This window comes from Oryzias latipes, chromosome 22 (genome assembly GCF_053564925.1).
Source record: "Oryzias latipes strain Hd-rR chromosome 22, Olatipes_Hd-rR_3.1".
Classification (NCBI taxonomy): Eukaryota; Metazoa; Chordata; class Actinopteri; order Beloniformes; family Adrianichthyidae; genus Oryzias; species Oryzias latipes.
Genome location: NC_136258.1, coordinates 3,418,999 through 3,432,025, shown reverse-complemented (window position 1 = coordinate 3,432,025; position 13,027 = coordinate 3,418,999). Strand labels below are relative to the sequence as shown.

General features: G+C 43.6%; 1 protein-coding gene across 1 annotated transcript; it reads right to left on the bottom strand.

The window, feature by feature from the left end:
• Nucleotides 1-11,989: 11,989 nt before the first annotated feature.
• Nucleotides 11,990-13,027, bottom strand: LOC110017553 (G-protein coupled receptor 151). Its single transcript, XM_020713857.1, has one exon. It carries the CDS (start codon nt 13,025-13,027, stop codon nt 11,990-11,992), a length of 1,038 nt encoding a protein of 345 aa, XP_020569516.1.

Here is a 13,027-nt window from a genome sequence, read left to right as displayed (position 1 = left end):
TTGCACCAAAGGTCATGTAAGAAGCTGTGCAGAAAAAAATCCCAAATCTGATCACGTCAGATTGTCCTAGCTTGTTTAAAGCAGGTGCCATGATGATCAGGTTCGATCAGAAACAGGTTTTTAGTGTAGTTCATAAACATTTAGTAGGATTTAGAAGTACTTCTCTAATTAAAATTAATCTGAAGAGGCTCGAGCTCTGAGCCCTGTGGTACACCAAGGAAAAACGAGGAAGTCTCCGTGTGCACAAGAGAAAGAATTAAACAAGAAGCACACATTGTCTGTATTTGAGAACTGGACTGAGTGACCCCCCCCCCAACAGGAAGTACCTGCTGGTTCCAAAAACAGTCATTCCATTTGTCAGAATAACCGTTCTTGCTTTGATATACAGTATTTATTAAAAATCTTCTTGCTAATCTTAATTTTTTCATGTCCAATCTGACCAATCAGATGCCTCAATAAAAGTATGTGGTCTCAGGTCCAATGATCGAAACATTTGGTTGACAGATCTTGTGTAGCACGCTTTCATGTGATAGGGGTGTGGATACCACAAAGAAATGACGACTTGGACCATCCCCGCTTACTGATGATTTCTGGCTTCATCATGGTGACATCCATGCCGCCAAAAAAATGACAACAGAATTGATTTCATTTTGGTGGAGTATGAAATAAGCCATTTTTGTTTTCATTTGACCAATAACACCAAGCCTGCCAGAGTCAGATCAAACACCAGCATCCATGCGGCTCCAGTTGTCAAACTCCTTCCATCTTAAATGTAGAGATCCTGATCGCCTCTAAAACCAAACACAAAATATTAGGGGTGTAACAACTAATCAATTTATTTACTTGATGATACTATTTATAGTCCTACAATACAACTTGATCAATCAGTCTGAGGCAAGTTGTTAATCGTATCGACTCATACAATTATAAAGTTGTCTCAAAATGGCATAAATAAGTTATAATCAATAGTGAAAAATATTATTTGGATTGAGCCACGGTAGGTTTATTTTATTATAATGTCAAAACGACCAAGTGCACAGCACAGCGGTCAACACACATGTGGTTCCAGCAAAAACTGATCAGTCCATCATTCCAGTCCAAAGTGTGGAAACGCTTTGAGTTTAGAAAGTCATGTGACCATAGAGTGTAGTAAAATGTCCTCAGAAAGTTCCCTTTGGATTATTCTTGATGTGGAAAAACAACAGTGGGCTGAACTTTAGGAACCAAAATGTGAATGGATCTAACATTCATTCTGGTTTACTTGTTTCTTTGTACACATATTTAATTTACACTTAATAATAATAATAATAATAATGGATTGGATTTATCTGCCCTTTTCAAGACACTCAAAGCGCTTACATTGTGTCCATTATTCATTCACTCCTCATTCATACTTGGTGATGGTAGCTACAGTTGTAGCCACAGCTGCCCTGGGGCAGACTGACAGAGGCGTGGCTGCCAGTTCGCGCCTACGGCCCCTCTGACCTTCACCAGGATCATTCATGCACATTCAAGCACCAGTGGAGCCACACTGGAGGCAAGGAGGGTAAAGTATCTTGCCCAAGGACACAACGACATTTTGGCTGGTGGGAGCGGGGATCGAACCGCCAACCCTTCGGTCATTGGACGACCCGCTCATCCACCTGAGCCACTGTCGCTCGATTGTCTTAAAGAAATCCGAGGAATCTGGAAAACGTCACCTTCTGTTACAGGTGGTCAGATAGAATAAACCCAGAAGCAGGAAGACTCAAACAAATCCAATGAGTTTTAAACATTTACTTGAACCAAACAGGATCCAAACAGAGAAGACGCTTCAACACAAAACACAGAGAGAACAGAACTTAAATAGGAAGCAACAGGCAGCTGTGATCAATTAGTGAGGGACCACAGAAAACCTGCCAGAGAAGTAACAAAAAGAAACACCACCAGAGGGCAACCATAACATAACCCCCCTCACTAAGTCCGGCTCCAAGACGGACGACAAGGCTGGTCAGGATGGTCCCAGTGAAAGCGATCGATGAGATCCGGGTCCAGAATATGACGCCCTGGAACCCACTGTCGATCGGCAGGACCGTATCCCTCCCAATCTACGAGGTATTGGACTCCTCGCCCAACCCTTCTGGAAGCGAGAAGACTGCTGATAGTATAGACTGGTCCCCCATCCACAAAACAGGGGGCTGGAGGAGATGGGACAGTGGAGTGGAGGGGACTGTCTTTCACAGGTTTTAGCTTGCTCACGTGGAAGACTGGGTGGATCTGCAAGCTGCTCAGAAGGTCCAGTTTGACTGTCACAGGGTTGATGATCCGGGTGATAGTGAAAGGACCAATATACCGGGGATGCAATTTCCGAGCTCCCCCTTTCAGAGGCACATCGGATGAAGAAAGCAACACTCTGTCCCCCACCTTGCATTCAGGAGCAGCCGATCTGTGACGGTTAGCCACTGCAGTGAACCGTTCCTGATTATGCAGAAGTTGGTGACGGTATCTGCTCCATGTACGTCGCCGACGACTCACAAAAGCAGCGGGACCAGAGGTTGAAGCTGATTGTTCCTGGTGGGGGAAAAGAGGTGGCTGATAACCGTAGGCTGCTTGAAAAGGGGAAAAACCAGAGGAATTTTGGAGGGTGTTGTGGGAATACTCAGCCCAGGGCAGCTGAGAAGACCAAGTGCTTTGGTTCTTGGCACACATGGCTCATAAAGTTTTTTCCAAGTCCTGGTTGTAACGCTCTACCTGGCCATTGGTTTGGGGGTGGAAACCTGAACTTAGGCTGATCTTGATACCTAGGAGCTTGCATAATTCTCTCCAGAAGGCTGCAACAAACAGTGGTCCTCAATCAGAAGTAATGTTCTGCGGAAGGCCATGTAAACAAAAAACATGCTTGGAGACAATAACCGGGGGCTTCAGAGAGTCCACCACGTAAAACCACATTAGTTCATTGTGGTTACCAGAGAAAGTCACATTTATATTTACAGCGCGTGCTGAAACTCTATGCCTGATAGAGCCACCTAAGTAATGAATTAGTGATACAGAATACAGAGGTTCGACAGGGATGGACAGTTTGTTCACCACGTCTACTGAGATCAAATTACCATCAGAACCGGAGTCAATCAGAGTCTCGAACACCTCCCTCGCTTCTGCGTGTACCACCAGGACCTTTACTGATGGCCGTGATGGAGGGGCGAAGGAGGAAACACGACTCACCAGGTCCCTCCTATACTCGAGACGTCCCAAACAGTTTTGGAGGAAATGACCGGACTGTCCACAGTACAAACAAAATCCCTCACTCATGCGGCGCTGTCGCTCTGCAGGGGTGAGGCGGCCAGTCCCCAGCTGTATGGGTTCCGAGGAGGGAGAGAAGGCTAGTTGTGGAGTGCTGGAAGGGGGTTGGGAAACCAACTCAGGAAGCGGTGGGCAGAACCGAGTGTTGCTGCGCTGTTCACGACCCCAAAAAGAAACACCACTAGAGGGCAACCATAACACCTTCATGTTAAGTACCAGGTGTTTATCTATGAGTCACACTGGTTGGAGTTTTGGCTAAAAATGTCCTGGATCCATTTTAAGACAGTGAATCAAATCTTTCCAAATGAACCGATATTGACGATGAATATCGTCAAAGACAAATTAAGATATGAAGCAAATTGTTGTTAAAATGATGTTACACCCCTTCCAGATAAGGTAACTGACGCTAAGAAAGATTTTTTTCTGTGTTAACTTGCAGCTCTGTGGTATTAAAGATGACGCATTAAAGAGAAGTTAAACCCTAAAGCTATGTTCACACCGTCCTCTGCAACTTTAGATGACCACTTCCAAAAAAATGTCTTTGTAATTGCACTTATATGCACATTTTGGGCTTCCGCGTTCAATACCTTCGTGTTTACACGTTGCAACTCAAGTTTTTGTTCTCACAAAATATGCTGCCATTGAACGCGTGTTGAAAGAAACCAGTTAAACTTTGAGCAATCAGTGCCAACTGTTTGAACATTGATCATGAAGGAAAAATGAATAAATGCAGTTTGTGTCTGCCCGGAATTATATGATACTTTCTTCTTTCGGAATAAAGCTGAAAACGAAAAAGCCTGGAGCAAGATTCACAAGATATGCACTGCTTCGACATTTTGCACCAAGCCTCTTCCAATTATAGATGGGCGACATACGTTCCCATTGAGTAGAGACAATACAGTGTGAAAGCCGTGCACTAAAAGCGTGTTCAAACATATGCTTTTAGCGTGTTCTTCAACATGTCAAATGGGTAACATGTCCATTATGAACGCAGCATCGGGGTGAATTTACAAACCTGTCCCACCATTTTGGTTTTTAACCTGCTGGAACCACTATTCAACCAACAGGCCCAAAAATGACATCTGCCATTAAACAAATGCAGCCGAGAACAAATCTTAATACGATTTAATGGACCCAAGTCAACCCAATGTCTTTATCAACTCACCAAACTAAAACAGACTTTTATCTAAACACTTACTTTGATATGTTTACCATAAGGATTTATAAAATGTAAAATTAAGGAATTTTGTTTTGCTTTACTGCTCTATTGTCTTGTTTTGATAGTATTAAATATCTTGTTCTTTTATCTGGGAGTGGTCTTTTTAACAGCCATTAGGTTTCTTCCATTTCCCAGCACATTAGCATGTTTTTCTACGTATACACGTGTATAATTTGATGCTCTGTTTTCCGAATATACAATGTCATTACTGGCAAATATGTTCCTTTTATTTGTCCAAAAAAAACAGAAAAAGATGTTTATTTACCTGGTGGGGCAAAAGCCTTTCCTCACACAGGGCTCTTCACACCGACAGGATGCCAGCACCGTAACTCATTTGTTTTCTACAGCATTTTTATTTATTCTGCAGAGCACTTGTGCACTTTGCAAAAGTTGCTAAATACAAAGGTTGTGTTAACCTGTATCATGCCACCCTCACCCGCCAACATTTGTCCATCAGCACAGAGCATGCGCTCGGTCTGACAAACTCAATAATGTGCTGTTACAAACGGAGAACCATCAGACTGTGAAGGCTTCACAGTGTTCATGTTTACAAAGCTATTTATGGCCGGCTTGTTTTTCACAAGTTTGCTGGATTCAGACACCCATCAACAACAGCAAATGCCCCCCTCCTTTTTTCGATGAGTCTGGTTCTGCTGGAGGTTTCTTCCTAATCTTCCATTTAAAGAGAGTTTTCCTCCGCTGTTGCCTTTTGGGGGCTGAGTACAGGGATTACATCAAAAATCCTCCCATGTAATCTGTCAGTCACTCGAAATGGCTGTTATGGTACAATTAAGATAATCTGGTGTTATTGGAATGATCTGGACTGAGCTGCATCCTAACAATCATCCTTCATAAAGCTCTCTCTGATGTTTCGGGCTTTTGTTGTGTGGCGCCTCCAGACAACCTTGGTTGCTTCACAAAAAAACTGACCTGAATTAAACATGACATGAGATAATGTCATCATATGTTATTACAAACTCCTGACATAAAGGGGTGGGTTCAAGCAGCAATGCTGAGAAGAAAATCTGTGTCAGAAGCATGCTCAAAATGAAGCTGCCTCTCTGAAGTTCAAAAATTCACTAAAATGGATTGATGCAGCCACTGCAATGCTGCAGCTGCTGCACTTAGTTATGCTACGGAAAACGGCATTCAAGTAACCACTTTCAATGAAAAGCCTATGTAAACGTGCATATAAACGTGCTTCGGCTTCTGCATTCAATACTCTCCCATTACCCCTTGTGCTATCTTAGATGACCCCCCCTTACATTGACGTGTTCTCCCTACCATGACAAAGGTGGATAAAGGTGGAAAGATTTCATGTAATCCATGGACACCAGTGAAGATCACAAATCATTGAAGAAAATAGGTTCAGAGCACTGTCTAGTGGGTCTAGATGACCCACCTAGGATAGCACAAGGGTTAACATGAAAGTTAAGCCTAATATTGTGTTCGGGTCAAAATTTTTAACGGAACAGAATATGAAGGTTAAACCAGGTTGAACCTTGACCAATCTGGGAGTCGGATTTGATTTGGTGGTGACATTTGGGTGGCGTCCTCTTCAAAACAAGGAAGTACCAACCATTTAAAAATTGATCTTGGAGGAAAAATGTATAATTGCTCCTGGCCGGAATTATTTGACATCAAGTCTTTCATAAATTGAAATAGAACTTTGAAAGAAAAAGCATGGAGTAAGATTTAAAAAAATTGTACTGCTTTGATATTTTGCACCAAGCCTCTTCCAACTGTGAATACAAGTGCTAGTATCAGGTGGCGACAGTCCAGTGTGAACACTGAATGGTAGAAACAAACTCAAGAATGCCAGTTTAGCTGATTCTGCCGTGGAGAAAAGCATCTTTGTTCTGTCATAAAACACTTTACTAACATAAAGTAAAGTGTTGGAGATCAGTGCAAGTTCAATATAATAATAATAATATTTACCGTATTTTCCGGACTATAAGTCGCAGCGGAGTATAAGTCGCACCAGCCCAAAAATGCATTAGAAAGTAGAAAAAAACAAAGATGAGTCGCACTGGACTATAAGTCGCATTTTGACGGGAAATTTATTTGACAAAATCTGAGACCAAGAACTAATAACTTTCACAACCTCATATGACACAATCATAGCAGACTGTTTATCTCATAATTTCACAGTAATTCTTTCTCAAACTTATTTATTTATTACTTTCATGAAGCATCATTGTCCAACTAATACTCTGTTTTCATCCTGTATTTGTAGAAACAGTTGTCATTTTTATTGCATTTCTGAATCTATGAAATCATTGGAAAATAGAATATTATGTTGTTAGCCTTCAAGATCTTACTGTAAAAAAAAGTTTGCTGATTCTCTGAGTCACTTAACATACTCTTAACACTTAACATACCTCATACATCAAATTGACCCAGGAACATCATCTCTGTTCCTCACAAATGAACACAACAGGAGGGTTAACAATGTATTTATTTCAATTTATTTCTAATATAAGTCGCTGCGGAGTATAAGTCGCACCCCTTGCCAAACTATGAAAAAAAGGGCGACTTATAGTCCAGAAATTATGGTATATACTTTATTTATCCCACAATGGGGAAATTCTGCTCCGCACTTTGACCCATCCCTAGGGGGGAGCGGTGAACTGGCTGCCCTCAGGAGGCAAAGGCTGGCTGGGGAGAGCGGGAATCACTCTGCCAACCCTTCGGTTGTTGGACGACCTGCTCTACTGAGCTAAACTGCCGCCCAAATGCAAAGCCGCTCATCTCTGGATGAGAATGAACTGATTTGCGTAGATTGTGTAGCATTGACTTGACAGTACAAGAGTGTGTGTTATTTATTGCAGGTGTCACCAGTGTTTTATCTGGTATCTTAAGGTTAAATTCCTCCTTGCAAGAGCAGTCTCCCTCTCTCTCTGTCTCTTTTGGCTTTTCCCATCAGGGGTCGCCACAGCGAAACAACCTCTCCTTCAAGTATGAGTCGCATGGGTAACTTGGCAATGTTTTGAGCCGGATGCCCTTCCTGACGCAACCCTCTCAATTTATCCGGGCTTGGGACCGGCACAGAAGCAGAGAAGGGAACAGGGAGCAGCCCGGATTTGAACCCTGGTGTCGGACGGAAGGCGCCGCAAACCAGCATGAGCTAAACTGGCTCCCCAAGAGCAGTCTCCCTATAGGGTAAATTCATATCCCAGTTAAAGTTTGCCTTTGATAATTTTTTATCTATTTTCAAAGCATTCCAAGTGGTTTTTAAAGTATATTTATGTCATTTTTAGTCAAAATGAAAAAAAAAGCAGCTGTGTCCTTTTCCAGGACATCGTTTCTGCAGAGCGGCAGGAGTTCATTAAAAATTGTGGTGGGCGGGAATTGTTGGCGTGGACTAATCCTGCCCTCATTTCCCATCATTCCTTTGTTTACACTCTACAGCTGCTCACATTCCCAATGTAACATTAGCAGTTCAACAAAAATGGTGAAGAATATTGAAGCTATCCAGTTAGACCCAGATTCCAGCTCAGACGAGGAAAACGAAGAGGTATCTAGATCTATATGTCTGTAAGTGGATGCATCCAAATGGAGCGGAGCAGGGAGCTTATGGCGTGCCGACTGTATCACAGCTACAGGCTTTTTCCAACTGCATTTTTGTATCTGCTCCTGATTCATCAATTTTTTAACGAAGAAACACTCATAAACTCCGTTTTATTCTTCGTTTTCTTTATATGTCCTCCATCATCAGAAAAATGCCACCAAAAGCATAATTTTCATGTGGAGTGTTTCGTTAAGAACTGAGGCCTCCGACTTGGAGGTGCTGATTCTCATTCCAGTTGCTTCACACTCAACAGCGAACCAACCACCACAATTCACATTAAAGCTTGTGGTTTAATAAAGCCGACCGAATAACAACATCTGCAACAAGGAAAGTTGGAATCTTGCAGTCCCTAAACAAAACCTTTGACTGCACCTGCAAATTCTGTCTATAGAAATGATCAGCAGAACTGGTAACAAAAGGCATCACTGCTGGAGTCCATCATGCGCTGACTGCAGGTTTGACTTCCTGCCAGCAGCATAAACCAAGTTCCTGATCTGATTATGCAGAGAGCTCTCCAGGCCCCACCTACAGCACAAAGGACAAGGCTGAAGTCTTTCTAAAAATCCACAAAGTACATCTGAAGTGGATTTGCATTCTCCAGTGGATCCTCAAGCACTGTGTTAAGTGTAGAACTGATCGGCTCTTTCATGATCCAACAGATGTTGTTGTTCACCTTTTGGCTTTTCCCTTCAGGGGCGCCACAGTGAACATACGTTCCCCGATTCGCACAGGTGGTTTGGCAGAGAGTTTTTCTCCAGCCGGATGCCCCTCCTGATTGTTCCGGCTGTGGCCATATTGAGTTGAGTTTTTCCTTTTTATTCTGTGTTTATTTTCTTTCTGTATCAGAGTGGGACTTTGTTGTGTTTGTGGATCTTTGTGTGTCTGTCTATCTGATTGTTTGCAGGTGTGGTGCTGGAAAGGGCGTGGTTTCCATTGCACCCAAGCTGGTGGAGGCAGCCTTTAACAGCACCATGTGGACCTCTGGCCTGTGGGAAGGGAGCTCTGCTGCAGCCCGGCTCCACTGAAGAATGGTGCGCTTCTCCCATTTGTGTTGCACTCAGTGGTTTTGTGTTCATGCCCACTCTGAGTCGTCTTTTGTTTGTGGTCATGTTTAAGTGAAGCTGTAGGGGTGAACTGCCATTTTCTTTTACATCCATTGCTTTCCTGTTCATGTTAGTCTGGGGAGGTTAGTGTTTTGTCATTGAATTCCCTTTTTTTTCATTCACAGGTTAGATTTCGTATTTCAGTTAGGTGGGGTTTTATTTAGGCCTTGGTTCACCATGAAGCCTTTTTGCTACACCTTTAAGTTATTGTTGGTTTGGTATTTATTAATTTGTAAATATAATTTGTTGTTTTGTATGGAGTTAATCTTTTGGTGTTTTGTTATTAATTTTAAAGTTGGTGAAAAAACGTTACTTTGATGATATGCTCCACTAGGTCCCCCCCTTCAGACATAAGAAAGGGCGTAACATAGATAAAACTTTTTTTATTTTTAAATACAGGCTGGGGAGTGGAACGGGGAGAAACCACAGACTTGGGTGTCCTTGTGGCCACATTGTTAGGCAGCAGCGGGAAAGGTCTTGCCCAAGGACCCACACTGGATGACGGTTATCGCGCCCCCTGGTTTCCCATGAACCACTCCTACACGCAGCCAACTGAGCCATCCAGTCAAATGTGATCTAATAGGATAATGACTGAAAACATGCAACCGAAGAAGGGCTGAGGACGAAGCATATCAGGGTCATGGAGTGGTCTAAACGGTCCCTGGATTTTAAACCTACACAAAACCTATGAAGAAACATGAAGCTCAGAGTTGCCAAGCAACAGCCCCAAAAAATGTAAATGATTTAGTCATCTGCTAAAACGAAGAAAATGAACATGGATCAAATACTTATTTCCTCCAGACTGCACCTCTGCTGAATTTGGCTTTTGGAGACGGACGGCCAAAACGGCATTTTCACTCTAACGTCGTTACTTTCAAAAAGTCACGGACCTTTTTAAAGATGTCCGCCACGCTTTTTCTTCTGAATGAGTAAATGATTGCGGGTTGGGGCTCGCCCCTCCCACCATTCACACATGCGTCTCTGTCAATCACGCCACCTTTTTATTGCTCGTCAAGTGAAGCTGCCCTCAGTCTGGGTTTGTTTATGAGCAAAGCGGCAGCCACCCGTTGATCCGACACCCCTGCAGATTTGACATTTTACTCTGCCTTGGTAAAAGGAAAAGGTTACAAGATTGGGGGTGGGGGGGACGCCTGGTAATATCTCCAGCCTGACCCCCGCACATAAGTAATTCATTGAGGAAAAATAAACACATTTGTCCTGGGCATAGGCTTTCTTGAATTGGTCTTCTCTATTCATATGATTATTTATTTATTACTTATTTATTTCATCATAACGTAAAAACAACTAAGTGCATCACAGCGGCCAACACACGTGTGATGACAGTAAGAAATGATCAACCATCATCCCAGTTCAATGTGTGGGAACACTTTGAATTTAGCAATGTGACCATACAGTGTGCTAGAATGTTCTAAGAATGTTCCCTTTGGATTATTTAGGAAACTAAAACATGAATGGATTTACTATTCATTCCTGTTTACTTGTTTATTTGTACACATACTTAATTAGATCGATTTTAGGTCAGTTGAATGATTGAATCGGTTAGTTCAAAAGGAGCCCAAGTCCAAGAGGCTGGATTTTCCTGGAAATGATTTTAATTGCATATCTTAAAGGGAGGCTACACCAAATGATTCATACTTTACCCAGATTTAGCACCAAATCATAGCTTACAAATGCTATAATATGAAGCACCTTGCTTTTATCATTTCAGAGGACTAGCAAACTAAAGTCTCTGGACTTGGGCCCTTCTTGAATTAAACAGGGGCGCTGCCATATTGGATAACTAGTGCTGCCATCTATGGGATGAAGCTAAACCCATGCAAGAGAGGCCCGAGTCCAGGAATTTTGCACTTAATGCACTTTAAATGTCAAGCATAGTCAATAAATTACAACGGACTTTGGACTTTTTTGCACATAATCAGATAGCTTTTCCCTTGAAGACCATAGAACATAGAATATCTCTATTTTGAAAAAAAAATGTGGACTTGGGCCCCTTTTGAACTAACTGATTTATATGTATTGTTACACCAAAAGTTGTAATGCATCTCAAGCATATGGAGTTAAAATTAACTCCATAAAAGCAGGTTATTAGTTACAAAAGGTTGTGAATAAAAAGTGAACTTTGGTGGAATTATCAATAAAGAGGAGGCCAGGACCTAGAAAATAAGACGTGTTTTAATAAGAGGCATGAAAGAAAAAATAAAAAAACGTTTTTCTGCTCTTCAGAGGTCTGTGAGGGTTCTGTGAAGTTTAGATCCTGTGTGTCTGTGGACATCAAAAGGCTGCCTCCACCTTCCTGAAGATTTCAGAAGGAAGCGTACCTTTGAGGAATTACTGTCCAGAACATGTCTGACCTGGTCAGAGGCATGGAGGAAAAGCATCACCATGTATTATCTATACACAGAAGCTTTAAAAACACGCAGCTTTCTCTAAAACTCTATGCTGACCTAAATGATGTGGATTATGTTGTAATATTGAGAAATGATCTGTGATTTGATGGACGTGTGTTTAATCTGTAATTACATTTGTGGAGTTGGGGTCTGCGTCATTTTTAGTGGGGAACAAAGACTCCAGGTTTGTTTGAATAGAACGGTTTTATCACAGAAACGATCACTGCCTCCTATTTACAGCTTCTTAGAAAGACATTTGCAGAACAACCGCAGGAAAAAGAGAGAAACTCAGAAACACGGTTGACATCAAAACATGACTCTACACGTTTCCTTTAAAATAAGCACGCGCGCCTCTACAGCCACAAAAACCATCTTTTTCTGTTTGGAAACGGATTTGACGTCTCGCTCATCACAGCATTTTCTCCTCTTTCTCCCACGGAACTGGATCGTGCTCGTCGTCGACGTGCGTGTTCCTGCGCCCCGTCCAGAAGTGCTCCACGTCCGGGAAGGTCTTGTCCTGCTGCGACAGCGCGTTGGTGACGGCGTTTGCTGTGACCTCCGACCCGTTCCCCTCCTTCTTGGGGCACTTGCTGGGGGGTTTCCTGCTCCTGCAGGTGGCGGTGAACCAAAGACTGACCAGGCCCTGACGCACGTCGTCGTACATGGTCATCAGGATGACCGGCGAGAGGGAGCTGCACGCGTACAGGAGGGCTTGTGCAAACATCATCAGACCCACGGGGGGGTGGTTGTACCCGAGTCTGATCCAGGTGAACGTCCCCCACTCCGGCAGCAGCATTAGCCCGAGTGCGCCGCTCAGACACAGCAGGACCAGGATGACCTTGCTCTGGTGGTGCGCGCTGGGCGCGTGGTTCACCGCGGTGTACAGCGTCTTGATGTAGTAGGCGAGCGTAAAGGTGACCGGAAGAAGGAACGCGGCGGTGGGGTAGAACTTGTAGAACAAGCTCATGAAGTCGGAGGCGCACACCGGCATTTCAGAGACGCAGATTGCGCCGCGGCCGTGCGGCAACAACGCGGCAAACAGCAGCTGGGGGGTCGGAATCATCATGGACACCCCACCAATGAACGCCAGGGCTCCGTGGATCCACGTGGGGTTGTAAAAAGACCCCGATGCCGTGCGTGGAACCACCGTGTGCTTAGCTCTGGTAGTCACAGCCATGATTAAAGTTTTTGCAACAATGCAGGAGTGTTGGAACCAGTCCGTGGTGCGGCACACAAAACTCCCCAGAACCCAGGACTGCTTGTAGTAGGTGATTGCGCGCACGGGCACGCACAGCAGCAGAATCACCAAGTCCGTGGAAGCCAAAGAGGCGAGCAGCGCCTTCACCTCAGAGCCCTTCCCGCTCCTGAAATCACGCACGAAAATCAGCAGAACGAGCAAGTTCCCCACAGCTCCCGAAACGCAGATTGCAATCAGGATAACGGGCAT